Source organism: Balearica regulorum, chromosome Z, assembly GCF_011004875.1.
Source record: "Balearica regulorum gibbericeps isolate bBalReg1 chromosome Z, bBalReg1.pri, whole genome shotgun sequence".
Taxonomy (NCBI): Eukaryota; Metazoa; Chordata; class Aves; order Gruiformes; family Gruidae; genus Balearica; species Balearica regulorum.
In genome coordinates, this window is record NC_046220.1 from 37,235,156 (window position 1) to 37,251,357 (window position 16,202).

General features: G+C 36.5%; 1 protein-coding gene across 2 annotated transcripts in view; it reads left to right on the forward strand.

The window, feature by feature from the left end:
* AUH (AU RNA binding methylglutaconyl-CoA hydratase) overlaps positions 1-16,202 on the forward strand; it is a 118,806-nt gene that overhangs the window by 45,778 nt on the left and 56,826 nt on the right. For both annotated transcript variants that reach the window (XM_075741278.1, XM_075741277.1), the window contains 2 exons: positions 7,638-7,730; positions 8,622-8,678. In XM_075741278.1, coding sequence (XP_075597393.1) covers positions 7,638-7,730; positions 8,622-8,678 — 150 coding nt within the window. The remainder of the gene's footprint in view (positions 1-7,637; positions 7,731-8,621; positions 8,679-16,202) is intronic.

Here is a 16,202-nt window from a genome sequence, read left to right on the forward strand (position 1 = left end):
ACGGATGGGTCCAGAGGCTGTATGCATGAAGTCAGCAGCATGAAGTCATCAGCAGCATGAAGGCCTCTACTTGGAGGCCACTAGCCAGTGGTGCCTACCCCAGGGGCCAATAATGGGTTCAGTCCTATTCAATATCATTAATGATCTGGATGATGGGACAGAGCATATCTTCAGCTAGTTTGCTGATGACATAAAAGTGGAAGGAGTGGCTGATGTACCAGATGGTTGTGCCATCATTCAGAGGGACCTCAGCAAGCTTGAGAAATAGCCTGACAGGAACCTCATTAACTTCAACAAAGGAAAGTGCAAAGTCCTGCACCTGGGAAGAAACAACCCCACGCACCCCCATGTGCTGGGGGTTAACGATCTGGAAAGGAGCTTTGCAGAAAAGGCCCTGCAGGTCCTGGTGGACACCAAACTGAACATGAGACAGTACTATGCCCTTGTGGCAAAGGCAGCTATGGTATCTTGGTCTGATTAGGAGGAGGAGTGTTGCCATTAGGTAGACAGAGACAATCCTTCCCCTCTCCTCACCACTGATGAGGCCACTGCTGGAGTACTGTGCCCAGTTATGGGCTCCCCAGTAGAAGAGAGAGATGGAGCTACCAGAAAGAGTCCAGCAAAGGGCCATGAAGATGATGAATGGACTTGAGCATCTCTCCGATGCATAAAGGCTAGGACTGTTCAGTCTGGAGAAGAGAAGGCTCAGGAGTGACCTCATCACCTAAAGGGGAAGTGCTAAGAAGATGAAGCTGGGCTGTCTCCACTGGTGTCCGTTGACAGGACCAGAGGCAATGGGCACAAACTGGAACACAGGAGGTTCCTCTTGAACATCAGGGAACACTTACTGTGAGGGTGACTGAGCACCAAGGAGGTTGTAGAATCTGCCTCCTTGGAGATCATCAAAAGCCATCTGGACATGGCTTGAGCAGCCTGCTGCACATGATGCTGCTTGAGCAGGAGGGTTGGTCAAGGTGACCTCCAGAGGTCTCTTCCAGCCTCAATCCTTCTGTGATTTAAAGGTTTCTCACATGCTGCAGACATATGTAGCTAGGTATTTGCCACACTTTCTTAGTCTGCTTAAGTTAAGAAAATGAATTGTGGAACTTTTTATATATCCCTCAATTTATAGCGTACTTTACTCCAATAATCCATGTTGTACAGTATGCAGGACATTTTTAGACAATTCATCCTCCTTGCTTTGTGTTTTATGAAACCCGTTATTCAAAAGGAAAAATGAGCTGCTAGAAATGCCCCCTGAAGTCGCTTGTCCTAGTAAGCTGTGCACTAATCAACATTGTTTGTCGAATAATCAGAAGTGCCCATGTAGAATAAATAGCTTGGACAATCTATTTCTCCCTTCTGTGGGAATTCAGTTGTGATGTCATGTAAATTTGAATTCTCTTGCTACTTCTGTCTTAGTTGGAGTTTTTGAGGGAAGTAGGGTACTCTTACTCCTTTCTTGTCAGTCAATACTGGGAAATAAGAGTTCTTCTTAGACCATTGGCTGTCTGTTGACAATTGAAGACAAATCAGGCTTATGAATCTGGTTCAGTACGTGCTAAAGGTAGCGACCAACTTCTGATTTACATTTAAATAACTGTTGTTTTTGAAGATTGATTGCCAGAGATCACTGAAGAAAGAAGAGAGATGAACAATAAGGACTTTTTTCAACGTTGTCCAGGTATAGGAGGACAACAGAGGAATAGCGAGGGGACTTGTGATGGCTGTCTTTCACTTTGGTATTTCATTATCAAATATTTGAAAAAGCTCGCTTTAAAGTGGGGGTTCATTTGAATGTACCTAAATACCAAATTCTAACTGCTGTGGTTAGTTGAATTGAGAATATTTGTCCTAATCTGTGAAAGAGTACGTCAAATTTAGAAGTTCATTATATCTAAGGGACCATATACAATTTGTGTAGTGTTAGGGATTGAATGGGCTTTCATGGAGTTTTCTTTTCTGATTCACGGGAATCATTAACTGCAACTGTTGCTGCAGTAACAGTGCAGACCTCTTTTCTTTCAGAGAAACTGAATTCTGTTCTGCTGGACTTGCAGTTCTTGAATTGATGGCTCCTGTATCTCAGCTATAGGAAGGAATACTACAGGTGATCTTCAGGTTGATTGTTTGAAACTGCTGTCAAGCTACAAATGTATGGTTCTCACACAAAGCTCATTGACATGCAAACAACCTAGACCTCAAAATTTTGTGCCTAGCTCAAGAATGTTTCTTCATTTTGTATGGATATGTGGTACAGTTGCTAACAGAAAATACACTACAGTTATAAATTTGCTCAGCAAGCAAGGAAGTCACTCTTAGGAGGTCAGTCTCTTTGGATCTGATACATTCTAAATCAATAACTGTTTTTTCTGGGTGTCATGTATTTTAAGTTAATCAATTTGGGTAAGTTGATGTAGGTTGACAAGGAACATAAATCACAAAGTCTGGAATTCTGGATCACCATATTATTCTTCATCTGTCCATTTCAGGAACTCTCAACAGGGACTAGTAATAGTGATAGGTCTTCCTTTGAGCCCTTGGACACTGTCTAAAGAATGTGTTTGTTGCCGGTTATGTAAAAATCTACTTTTTGTAATGTTTCATAAAGGCAAGGCTACTTGCATGTATAAATTGTTGACATTATGATTTTACTGTATTTATTTATTCATTCTTCATGCTTCTTCCTTCCTTCTTCCTCAATATGTGTGGAAAGAATATTTTTCCTAGTTGATCAGACCATTTCATTGTCTGTCAACAGTGAGAAAGTGAGGTTGTGCAGGAATAGAAAAAGACTACTTGATAGTTACTAAGAAAATATCCAATGTAATTCAGTTTCCTCTCAGATATTATCTTGCATATCTGTAATTTTCTAAGAACTTTTTAGATGAATTAGGGGACTAAATAGTTGCATACAATTCAGGTCAATAGGATCCAGGCAACTTGTACTTTCTATTTGGGGAATGTTGGTGTCTGCAATATATGAATCAGCTGTGTGGGCTTTGTGACACATATCTGAGAAACTGTATCTTGGTCAGATCCTCCAGACCTGGTGCTTGTATTCATATGCTGGTCTTTTGTTCATCATATAATCATCTCTAAGCAGAAGGGAAATTAATTGTTAGTCACCAGCAGTGGACATCATGTGGAATGTCACTTAAAGATGAAATAACAGTTACCTGCTTCAAAACAGTTATCATTGTTTGAGATTGCTTCCCATATATTACATGTGTTTTTAATGTACTTAAATTCAAAGTCCTCCTCCTGTGACATTCTGTACTGGTGACAAAATTGTGGGAGAGTTTAGCTTACTCTACTCTTTATGTCTTTCAGTAATGGAAAGTCACAGAAAAGCAGGAGGCATCCCAAAAACTACAAGATGCTGCTGGTCAGCCTAATCTAAGACTACATGTAACATGTATATTTACCAGGAATGCATTCCTGAAGTTGAGCTGAAGATACACAGTTACTACAGAGTGGGAAACTGACCAATTTCTTTATATTGCTGTATATTGTCTTTTCTAACTTTTGTTTGAGGTTTTGTGGGTTTATTGGACTTAACTAGCTGTATCATGTTGTTTAATTTCTCTTATTGAAGTTTTTTGCGTGCCAGTGATTTCTTAGTTGTTCAGTTTACCTGTTGGTCAGTCCACCTGTATCATGTCTTGAATGGCCAATAAACATCCTTTTATACAGGTTGTATCACCTTCTGTCCTGACAGATTATTCCTCAAATAACTTGATACATAAAAATGATTTTGATCTGCTTCTTCATATTTGTCTCCTTTTCAGCTAGTCCAAACTCCATTTCCACTCCTGTGATCTCAAATATGGAAATGTTTTTTGTCTTATGTCTGGCTCAGTTGCTGACTTAGGACTAACATATTGTCCTGGTTTTGGCTGGGATAGAGTTAATTTTCTTCCTAGCGGCTGGTATAGTGCTGTGTTTTGGATTTAGGATGAGAATAATGTTGATAACTGATGTTTTTAGTTGTTGCCAAGCAGTCAGGGACTTTTCAGCTTCTCATACTGCCCTGCTAACAAGAAGACTGGGGTGCACGAGAAGCTGGGAGGTGACACAGCCAGGACAGCTGACACAAACTGGCCAAAGGGATATTCCATTCCATATGATGTCATGCTCCATATATAACTGGGGGGTTGGCTTGGAGGGAGCGCAGCTCAGGAACTAGCTGAGCAGTAGTGAGCAATTGTGCCGTGCATCACTTGTTTTGTGTATTCTTTTTTTATTATTGCTGTTGTTATTATTACTATTATTTTTCTCTTCCTTTTCTGTCCTATTAAACTGTCTCTATCTCAACCCACGAGTTTTACCTTTTTTTTGGTTTTCTATTTTCTCCTCCATCCTACTGAGGTGGGAAGGAGAGAGCAAATGGCTGTGTGGTTGTTTTAGCTGCCTGCCAGGACAAACCACGACACGTATACTGAAATGGGCCCTTCTTTTACTTCACTGTACTTAGAACCTTCCTTTTCTGTAATATGATTAAGTACTGATGTTATATTAGAACATGAGTATTGGCTTTTGCTTGGGACACTTGTCTTATATGCAGAATGGAAGTGTATATACAGAATATGCAGCATGTTTTACAATACAGTAGATGTGTGAAGTAATCCTTTATGAGTTCATTGTGTGAACTGGCTTATTATTTACTGTCCTTCATATTCCACACTTTGATGTACTACAGTAGTTCAGTGCAATTCTCTGACTACAGTTTAATGCTGCTTATTTCTTACTCTTTCTTTAACTACTTCTAGCTACATTAATCTGTGTATATATGTGGTCTATTCTTGTCTGTTTGTTGTACACTCTAGTTTAATTGTTTCAGTCATATCAGATCTAGAATCCAGCACTAATGGTTAGTAGTCCAATTGCCTGAAATGTATATCTATTAATTACAGTGTGACAAAAATGTGGAATGTTAAAGAATAAAACCTTTAAATACTTTTTTTTCTATCACTCATAGCAAATGAGCCTTGCCATGTAGAATCATTGTGGAGGTTGACTTGTCTATTTAAGTAATTTATTGTTTTTTAAGTTTGAGAACATACAACTCAGTTAAGTCTACAGGGCATGATTTGTCAGACATCTTCTCTGTTTTTGTTATGAGCTGAACTGTTTTGGCAGTTGTGTATTAAAATTATGCAGATAAACAGGAACAAGTGCCTACAAAATATGAATATTCCAAGAAGCTTTATCCTTGGTAGTAAGTTTTAGTGACTTAGAAACTCAGTTTACTATCCAAAGCAATTGCTAATTTATTTCTGTATTGCTTTTTCTGGCACTTCACAAGAACATGTTAAAAGGATTAATTTCTTCAATTCTTTTGATAGGTATGCACAGAGCTATTGTAAAGAATTTTTATTTTGCCTTTCATTCATTGTCAACTTCCATGTCAGGTGATCTTTAGAATTAATATCCTTGGGAAGTGATGATTCTAACATACGCTATCAAACTGCTTTTTCTCCCTTTGAATTATAAATTTTAGTATTTCTTGATGGAAATGCTAATTGTAATTCTAGAAATCAAGCTGGTTTATAAAATCTTTGTATAAGGTTCATTTCCATGTGTAACAGTCTACTTGAATTGTACCATAGCTAAATCTGGAACTTAGCACAGAGAAAATAATCTGCCTTGGAGTACTGCAAAAGTTGTGTAAATAGCGTTCCAGATACTTTTTGCTAGTCTCTGAGAAAAGGAACATACATGCAGGCAGTAACTACTGGCAAATACAGTTAATAATGACCATACCTTCGTGGTCAGGCAAATTATTTTTCATTTACCTATGGCAAAGGCAGATTTCTTTAAGAGAAATGCTAGCTGTATCAGCCTTGAACTTGGACTGCAAGACTGTTTGGCAAATTGGTTATGGTGACGGGATTATGAGTTTCGGTCAGTAACCTGACCCTGCTGGAAATGAGAGTTGCCTTCTCTTCTTCACTTCCCATATAACTAAGAAAAAATAAATAGAGAAGGAGCAGATGTCTCTTGTGCCTTCTGTGGTAGATGGCAAACAGAATGGATACCTTGGGCTCTTTTAAGTGCAAGTGCTTGATGTTGCTGATGGTAATCAGTAGTCTCTTTTGAGGCTGGAATTGATTCAGATAATCACTTTTAATCATGATCTGAACCTGCAACTTCGCACTTTAAGTCAAAGAGTTTGATTTAAAGCATCTGTTACAATCTTTAAAAACATTGGTAAATTTTTATTCTTTTCTTCAAGACAATTAGATTTTCATTAGCTGTTGATCATGAAGGGATGTCAATTTGCAGCTAAAAATAGTCTTTCATTTAACTTGATATTTTGTTTTCTCACCCAGTGAGACACTACCTGTTTGTGTAAAGATTTATTGATGCTGATATACATTGACATTTAATTGATTTTTTTTTTTAAAATGGAGTTTTCTGAAGTGTATCTGTCAGAAAGGAAAGAGGTGTGCTAGGTAGCACAATTTCTAAATTTAGAACTAACTAGTTACCTAAAGAAAGAAAGTATTATTTGTAATTAATATATTAAATTAATCATTTTTGGTAACATTACACTTCTAGATTTTAAAAGGAGAGAACATTCTCTCACACCTCATTTTCTTTTATATTTTGGGAGCAGGTTTTTTTCTTTTTTCAGTTTCCAGCTAAGACTGAATGAACTGGTTATTGAATTTGAGTAGCTGAAACATTAAAGAAAATATTTTTTAACATCTGCAGAAAAAAATATTGCTGTCACGAGTTGGTTTAACATTTCAACAAGCTGTACACACAAGTGTTCGGCTAATGAATTGCTTTTGACTATCTTTGAAACTACAGTAGCAAAAATGTACTACTCACACTGTTTGAGTATATTTTAAAATTATTGATAGCTTGTGGCAAATGTTATGTTAAATATAATGAAAGCTGTACTATACAAATTTATTTCTCAAGTTAAAAATACATTTTTCATGAAACTTCCTTGAGTTTGTAGAGGAGAAGGGAGAAGAGAGCTCAAACTTGTCGGAGGTGAAGAGGACTGCTTTAAGCTGAATGTTTAAATGACTTCCCCATGTCAGAACACTGATGATAAATTAAATGCAAGCCATGCCATGGTCACACAGGCCTGTGGAGCCCTGCTACCTCTCAAGTGTACTGGCAGCATTTGCATCTGTTTATCAGACTGAAAACTTTCCCACATTCCATTAAGCTGTTAGCTGCTGCTTTACAGGGAAAAAGGGGCAATAGTGGTGGCCACACCATGTCTGGAAAAATTAAGACACAAGAAGCTTCCAGCTATGCTAGCATCACAGATGATTATGATAAGGCATCTGTATATCAACTGGGACTGTTTGTATATGTGCCTTTTTTAAGTATTGCTGTTTTATTGTTTGCCAAATTCTGCTATGCGTGTTTTTCAAGTTTACTATTCAGAAGTGAGCAGAGGCTAGAGAAAAAGGCTTGCATACCTATTCAGCCACAGAATAATTAGAGGGAGGGTCAATTTTTTTGTGTTGCTGAGCAATCAATTTTAGACCTGCTTGGTTTATGAAACTTTTTTCCCCATAGCATGGCTATACTTTGAACAAAATGTAGTGAAATGGTGTTTCAGAGATGTTCTTTATGTGGCTGGTGTTAATTAGTACTTTCTTTTTCAGCTAATCTGCCTGTACCTACTATTGCTGCAATAGATGGAACTGCATTAGGTGGTGGCCTGGAACTTGCATTAGCCTGTGATATTAGAGTGGCAGGTAGGTCTGAATCCTGTTTATAGAATGTAGGATTATTAGTGTGGCAGATGGCTTGACTAGTCCTTGTTTTGGAAACAATTTTATAAACTTATTACATATTTGATGTTGTTTATAACCAATTATTTTAAAGGGGTTTAGCAGAAACCTGTCTTAAGTACTTGCTGGTGTTTCATTTCAGAAAACTTACCACTGATAGCTGAATTGTTTTTGTTACATGCATTTTATTCTCATGACCTTCATTTTATCAGTATTGCCAGAAGGGTTATGTGGTTGTTTTGATATTTTATTCAGTAATTCTCCTCATTTGTATTTGAAGTGTTCTAGATGGAAATTTGATTTTGTCGAAAGTTGTTAGTGAGACTATTACTACACAAACAATTAAGATGGTACAAAAGAAAAGTGACAACAGCACTTGAAAAGAGGAACCTTGACCTATCCAGCTGTCAGAACTGTAAAGCCGTTTCTTGGAAACTAAATGGACGCTTGGTCTTGAACAGTTGTCAGTAACTTAGAGTATATAAAGCTCTTTGACCCTTAAAGAATATACTGTCAGCTAAAGAATTCATAATAAGCAGATACAGAGTTCCACCCCATTTTAAGATGTTAAATAATGACAGTCTTTTTCTTTTAGTATTTTACATTTTGCAGATAAGTCTCTCACTCACTGTAATTGCTTACCTGCTTTGTGAAAATTAATAAGGTACAGAACTTGCCTTGATGTCAGATCAGTTGAAACTATTTGAAGATTTTTGTAAACAAATGCTTTTAAAGTAATGTATTGTTCTTTATGCAGGAAATGCAATAGATTAACAATCTTATAGGTCATTATTACATATTTTGCAAAGTTTTTTTCCTGTATATTATGGTAAGAACTCACATTCTGTTTTTTAGCTTCTTCTGCTAAAATGGGCCTAGTTGAAACAAAGTTGGCAATCATTCCAGGTGCAGGTATGAATGTTTTGCTTTTGTTACCATGGATAACTAAATAACACAGGCTCTTGATACTTGATTTTGGATTGTTTTTTATGAATATATGCTTATTTTTATATTTCTATTAATGATTATGGCATGTTTTAAAGCTTATTGCTCATATTAGTTACCAAAAATTAATTAAAAAGTATATTTCTCATTTTTAGGGAGTGGCACTCGTATATTATGTTTTTAATCAAAGTCTTCATTAACTAAGTCGGTATGGAGTGATTCTGTAAATGACATTTGATGTCTCGATCTGAAGGCTGAATAATTTTGCTAGGATCAGACTAAGAAAAACGATCAGTTAACTATCAGTGTACAAAAATGGTAATTTAAATAACGTAATGTCTGGTACTTTAGGATTCAAATTCTGTTTTCATAGAATCATAGAATACCAGGTTAGAGGGGACCTCAAGGATCATCTGGTCCAAGGAGCAAAGGCTCCGTGTAGATAAAAGCACTGTCGAGACAAGATGGCCCAGCACCCCATCCAGCCGAATCTTGAAAGTGTCCAATGTTGGGGAATCCACCACTTCCCTGGGGAGATTATTCCAATGGCTGATTGTTCTTATTTTGAAAAAATTTCCTCTTGTGTACAATCAGAATCTCCCCAGGAGTAACTTGTAGCCATTACCCCTTGTCTTTTCCATGTGACACCTTGTAAAAAGGGAGTCTCCACCTTCTTCATAGACACCCTTTAAATACTGGAACAAGGTGATCATGCTGCTTGTAAATTGGTTGTAAAGAGTTTAAAAACTGAAAGTATAGCTGTGAATAGATCTTTTGGCTTACCAATATTTTTTGAGATTTTTGGGGTCTTTTCTGTTTGGAAGGCCAGTTGACTGTCTTTTCCTGGATTCAAAGTGAATGAAGGTTATACAATGAATAATGTTCCAGGAGATCTTTGTGTTATGAAACCTTTTGTTTTTATTTTATGGATAAATCATTGTCACTTGGATTAAGATATCTGCCTTTCTGGGGAAAGGGCAATACCTTGAAAACAAGTGCATCCCTGTAACCCCCACCTATCTTTGGCCTTCATTCATGGAAGTTGTGGGGAACTTTATACTCTTTTTTTACCCCTATTTTGTTTCTAATGGGTGGAACCTATTTTGAAAGCACTGTGTCTAATTTTAATGGATACCACTGCGGCTCATGTAGAGAGGACAGTAAAAACTACCATAGTGGGAGCACTGGCATGAACTTTGTGGAAGAAACTATCCCATCCTATCACTAATCTCAGCAATTATTGTGCAATTTCAAATGCTCTATTTTTATGGTTATTGTTGCGTTGCGATTTCAGTCAATACTCTCTCCTCATCTCTTTTTCTCTGTGGTCAGAGCTATATTTTACATGAGGAAAACCGAGCTATGATGACTGGTGTCTTTTTAGCAGTGGATAAAGATAATAATGTAGATGATTTTAAGGATTTATTTCCTTCTAGTGGTGTTGTCATGAAATAAGGTGCCTTCACAATAAGTCCTAGTGAAGAAAAAGACAGAAAATAATGTTGTTTATGTTTTGTCGGCAATTTTTTCCCCTTTGTCCTCCCACTGCACCCTCTCCTAAAGAATTCTGCAGGACAGTATTGGAGATGTACTCTTCAGTTCAAGAAATTCTTGTCAAGTTGTCCATATATTCTCAGTATTCAATGTACTTAAGTTGTTCCATGTTCCCTTGTCTTCAGTTAATCATAGATGTTTCAAACTTTGAACGCTTTCACCTTAAAATGCTAGGTGACTGACTCATTATAAGTTTCATTCAGAATGTTTTATTGCTATTCAAAGACTGAAGTTTGAAAAATCTTGGGTTTTTTTCTCGTACTAAAATAATGATTTGGGCATATGTCTTCGACTCCTTGAAAATCTGACAGTTTTCACCATGTTACAATGCTTTTTAAACTTAAAATGTTTTGGGGTATGTTCAGTGATGAATTTTTTCCCTATTTCTATCAGCCTTTCTGAGAACTATTTTGGCTGAACGTATTCAAGCTTATCACAACATTTTCCTCATCAGCTTGTATCTGCACCAATCCTGTTGGGCAATGACAGTGTTTCAGCCCTTTTTGGCTCTTGTCGTCTGTAAATAGTAACTGATCATGCTTTGTGTCATCAGAAGGTGAAGAATGAGTGACGGAATTAGGCATATGTCATTTAGGTAGAGATGCCAGATATGCCCACTTGAACCATAGGCTTCATGGGTTAATGGAATATTTTCTTCTAGTGCTTGCTTCAAGTTGCTCTGAGTGAAAGCAGGACTGGGCAGTGGAGCTGAAAAGAGAGCTGTAGCCATTAAGAGACCTCAGTAGGTTTCTGCTGCCATTTAGTACATCTGAAACACGCTGACAAGATGTGTTGCTTCTTCAGAGTGGGTCCCTGCAGCATGGCAAGCTACTACTGTTTTTATTCTGCTCCATCAGCTGCCAAGAGTATGTGATAGATGTAAAGATTTTAACTTGGGTGATAATTAACGTGGGTGTTTGAGGCTGTATGAAAAACTTCTTTATTTTCTGTTTGCTTTTTTTAAAACCCCAGGAAGTTGCATTCAAAAAGCTATGTTAGAAGAATGTTACTAGAATTTAATAGTATTAAAATATAGATTCAGGACAGATCAGCTATAACATTTTGGACCTTGTATGTTATGTTTGATTCCATCCCACTTTGAAATGTGATAACCAAAAGACACAGTCAGCTGCTGTCTAGCGACCAGCCAGTTTTAACGTAAATTTCCTAGGTGCAAGAAATTGTGCTTTTGAGTATGCACAGAAGTACTGCAGCCTTTTAAAGGCTAAGGCTGAGCAGCAGTTAGTTGAATCCCAGTTAGTATACGAAAATGAATTGTTCCTTCTAAGTCTGCTGAGGGTCTCAACCAAGTAGGCATTTGTAGAGCATGACTTACCTGTGGTAACAGGTTGAGTTTCCTCAGAAAATTCATCCATGCCACACAGCAAAGCAAGACCAAGTGGGATGACAGTGGTGCCTCCTTTTATACAATTGCTTTTTGCACAGACCAGCTGCTCAGGTTGTGAGGAGGGAGGATTGATTCTTCTGCCTTTGGAAATTTAAATCCAGTTCTCTCTGCTATGAAAAAATCCTTAGCTTCCAGACTGTGAGCTAGGGAAAGTAGAAAATCTTTGCATTTTTCAGTACATCCCACTGTCTACTAAGGAAGTCAAGATTTAGAGAACTAGACGAAGTATGTAACAGGGAGAAAATGGCTTGGTAACTCACTGCTGAGGAAGTTACCTGAGAGTGAGTGTTGATGATTGTTTTTTTCTAAAGCAAGTCTTCCAATCACTATTCATTGCATAAGTGGTCTTACACCACCTCAACAGACATATATATCAGACTGTCCATTTGTTCATCCTGTTTCTTCCTCACTTTTCTTCCCTATGAACTTGGGGTCTTTTGGCCAGTTGTGGTCTAATTTGACTCCAGGGCAGTGGTTGCAAAAAAAAGACAGTCCCTAGAATTGTATTAAAAGTAGGTGGCCAGATGAAGGGAAAATTGTATTATCCTCAGATGAAAAGTTTCAGCACAAACTAACCTATTCTTGGGCATGAAAAATGGGCACAGGAGGGAGGAATTGTGGATGTCCTAGCTATGGAGAATGTTTCAGTCAGAATACTCCTCTCACTGAGTAGCGATGAGTTCATGTGAGACAGAATTTCATGGGAAACCAGACTTTGTTAGCTCTGCAGTTTAAGGAGGTTCTTGTTATCAGCCACAGTGGCTTTTCTTAAAGTTGTTCATTGCTAAAATGAGTTTATTTTTTGGATCTGTAGTCAAAAAGCTGTTCAAACAACTTATTTTCCGTGTGATACCATAGTCTGTACAGAACTCAGCATAATGTAGGAAGAGTCTTTTTTACACAAAAATCACATTCCTTATCTTTGTTTTTACTTTGCAAACTCAAGTAAAAAGAAAGGAAACCTCTTTCATTAATTGAATGTAGTTTTGGGTATCTCTCAATTTGCAAAGGAAGTGTTTCATAGTGACAAGTTTCTCCTTAGGTGAAAATGCTCTTTTGGAGCAATTGTATCTAAAGTCCTTTGGTTTTGTGCTTTGTAACTTTTAAAAGCTATGTTCATCCATGATTTATTTCTGTTTTTTATCTCTAGACTTTCACAATGGATGTCATACTGGGCCTGCAGCTGATAGATGATGCCTTGCTGGCAGATCTGCTTTTATTTGTTAGTGTCTTATTTGTATACCACTCAGTAACAGATCTGTTAATGAGAAGATAAAAATGCTTGTAGACAACATACATAAACTTTCTTACTCTGTTAATAGAATGAAATATGATTGGCTGGACAAGGGAAAATATTCTGTGGTAATAAGTAGCAAAGACAGGTGTATATATTAAAAAATAATTTGGGTTTTCTTTATGCAGTTTTTTCCATTAAAGTTTTGTGTTTAAAGCTGAGGTATTGGTATACATCAGCAATTATTTTTTCATAAAAAAGACAAAACAAAATAATGGAACTTCACTGAAATTAATACACTGTGTCAGCAGATCATTTGACCCAGCTAGATTAAAACTGTAGCTACTGGCCTGCATACTTACAGCTGTCACTCCTTTTTGTTGTTTTGTTTATAAAGACATTATAATTAGCAAGACTTCATTCAACTCATCAAAATCAATTTTGCCTTTGTTCTTCCCTGCTCTTCCCAAAAACCCCACTGCTTCATTATAGAGCTGTCTTCCGCTGTTTAAAGATAAAATAAAACGCCAGCATATAATCCCTGGGATCATGCTTTCCATGACAGCATTCAGTTTAAAAGCATATTTTAGGAAGAGGGCTTAAAAGAAAAAACAAAACAAACCCAGAAAGAAAAAAAAAAACCCACAACTGTTAAATCTTTAAAAAAGTCTTTGTAAATAAGCTGTATCTTCTTTCTGTATCTTAAAGTTACTTTGAACCCTTTTTTCGAAAGGTGAAACTGAAGCTTTGTTACATAGCAGGCTGGACTGTTTTTTGTCTTTAAAGTATATAGCAAAGGAGAGATTTAATAGCAGCATTTCTGTGTTCTCCTTTTTCCACTTTGGTAACAGTATTGTTTTGACTGTTTTTCTAAGCTTTAAAATGTGTTTGGGGAAGTTATGGTACTTGCAGATTAATAGATTATAAAAGATGACAGAGGAACACACTGAAAAATTAATTTTCTTTGCATAGGAAGAAAACAAGTGTAAGAATGAAAACTGGATTTAGGTAATCATAGTGTATTTTCCTTATCTCTTAAGGTATTCATTGTTCACTTTTAAAAACAACATGAAGGTCTCTTGTTACAGGATTTGTTTTAAAGCTGAAAAAAATATTCTGTTTTGGATGAGAAAGATGTCAAGGGAATTTCCAGATGTGAAAAACTCATACAGAATGTGATCTTGCTAACAGCAGTAGTTGTACAATTCAGCCAAGTGTAAAGGTTAAATAAAATGTCAGACATTTCAAGTTGAAATCTGACGCACCTTACAATATATTGTTAGCATATTCTTTAGATTTCTATACTTTGGTTTCAACAGTAATAGGAATAATTGCATTTGACAAATACTGAAAAAAGTTAAGTGTCACCATTTATGGCAGTATCTGTGGCAGGAGCTAAAGGCTTCTGCACATTTAGTGTATTTTTTCTGCATGTAGATGCTACTTCATAGTACATCATTACAGAGATATTTAGAAAGAAAAATCTGCTTATTTTGTATAACTTTATACATCTTACCTGAGTAAACCTATACCTCTGCATCCCGTCTTTATTCCTGCCCTAACTAACGTACTCTTGTCTTCTCCTTTACTTTTTCCATAAAGTCTCCGTAGTTCTCACATACACAAGTATTTCTCATTACGTATGGGCAACAGTTGAATCCTCTACCTTTTTTAAAGTTCAACTCTTAGTCCTGTGACAACTGACTGATTGGGGAAAAAAACCCACGAAGTGAAACAGTTAACTTTGAGTTTGTTTCTCTTTTTTTTCAGTGAGTCCATAAACTCTCTTGTGACATCTCTTACTTCTCCTGTTTCCTTATCCCAGTCTTGTGTCAGATTTTTAATATTGTAAAGTTCCCAAGTTAAATATTCATAGAAGACAATTTTAAATAAGCCCTTGAATCAACATCTTCAGCAGTTCATCAATGTTGTTCTTAAAAAATTATTTATTGTGGAACAACCAAGAAGATGCACTTTCTTCTTCTTCTTCCCTTACAATTAAGAAAAACTCTTAATTATTTTTTTTTTACTGAGGGACTGCTGAGCATTTACAATCCTATTATGATTTGATACAGTAAAAGCCCCAAATTAGTTACTCTAAGAACATTTATGTGCTTTTTCTTCAATCATCTGAAGTCTAGATAGCTTTATTTGCATTTTAATATTTTGTAATGTTTATTTTATGCATTGCGTTAAATAAATGGCCTGAAGTAAAAAATTGCTAATAGTGTAGAAAACAGATGTTTGAACATCCACTCTTTTCTCAAAGTAATTAAACACAAAATATAGAGTTGTAGTAGAAGGAGGTAAATTGGTTCTGCTTCTGTAAGTTAGGGAGAATTGTGGTTCTTACATTTTTCCTTTTCTTAAATAAAAATAAGCTGATTTTCATCAAATGACTCATTTTCTTTTTGGGCTTTATGATCAGTTGTGATGGTGATGATGAGGCAAAACTTTAAAATGTCGTGCAATACTAACACAGCAAAAGCATAAAACTAATGTTTTGCAAATTTTATTTACAGTCTCTCTATATAGACAGAATAGTTTGCAAGTAGTGGCAACATACAGCAGAAGTGAAGGTGATAGGAGAACTCTGTCATCAGAACTATCACCTATATCTACATGAAGCATACAGTACTTAACTTTGCAGACTGATCTACAGAAAAATCTGTGCTTTTCCCTTTGCATGCTAGCCATAGAACACTTTCCAAAACGATATTAAAAACACAACTGGTACTTCCTACAGAAAAAGGAGGTATCCAAGGCTATCATCAGTGTCCCAAATGACTGCAATTGTATAGAATATTATTTGAAATGTTAAGTTCAGTGTAAGAAATTGACCATTTCTAACATTCTAGTTGTTTCTGCTAGCAGAGATCACAGAACATTTCTTTCTGACCTAAATTTGGAGATGTCTTGTTTACAAATCAGAGCTAACTGATGTTTGCGAAATTTCAGTATGCTAAGGAGCAGCACTGCATTCCCAATATACTGTGTTTAGTTAAAGTTAGTCCTTTGATGCTGCAGAGGAAAGAGGAAATAAAACAAGAACAAAAGAAAGCCCCAGAAGCCAAGTTTAAAATTAGAGGAAGTGTAAGAGATGATAAAGGGAATTTTCTTGGTCTTGGAAAGCAAATCATGGAAGGTCTGGGATTAGTGTAATATACCTATGGAGAAATCAAACCTTAGCAACAATGATTGAATGCTTTTCGGACCTTTGTCATGTCTTCAGGGTATAAAAACATTGTTCTTGATATCAGGATTGAATTTTGGGGTACTGTGTTAATTAAAATTC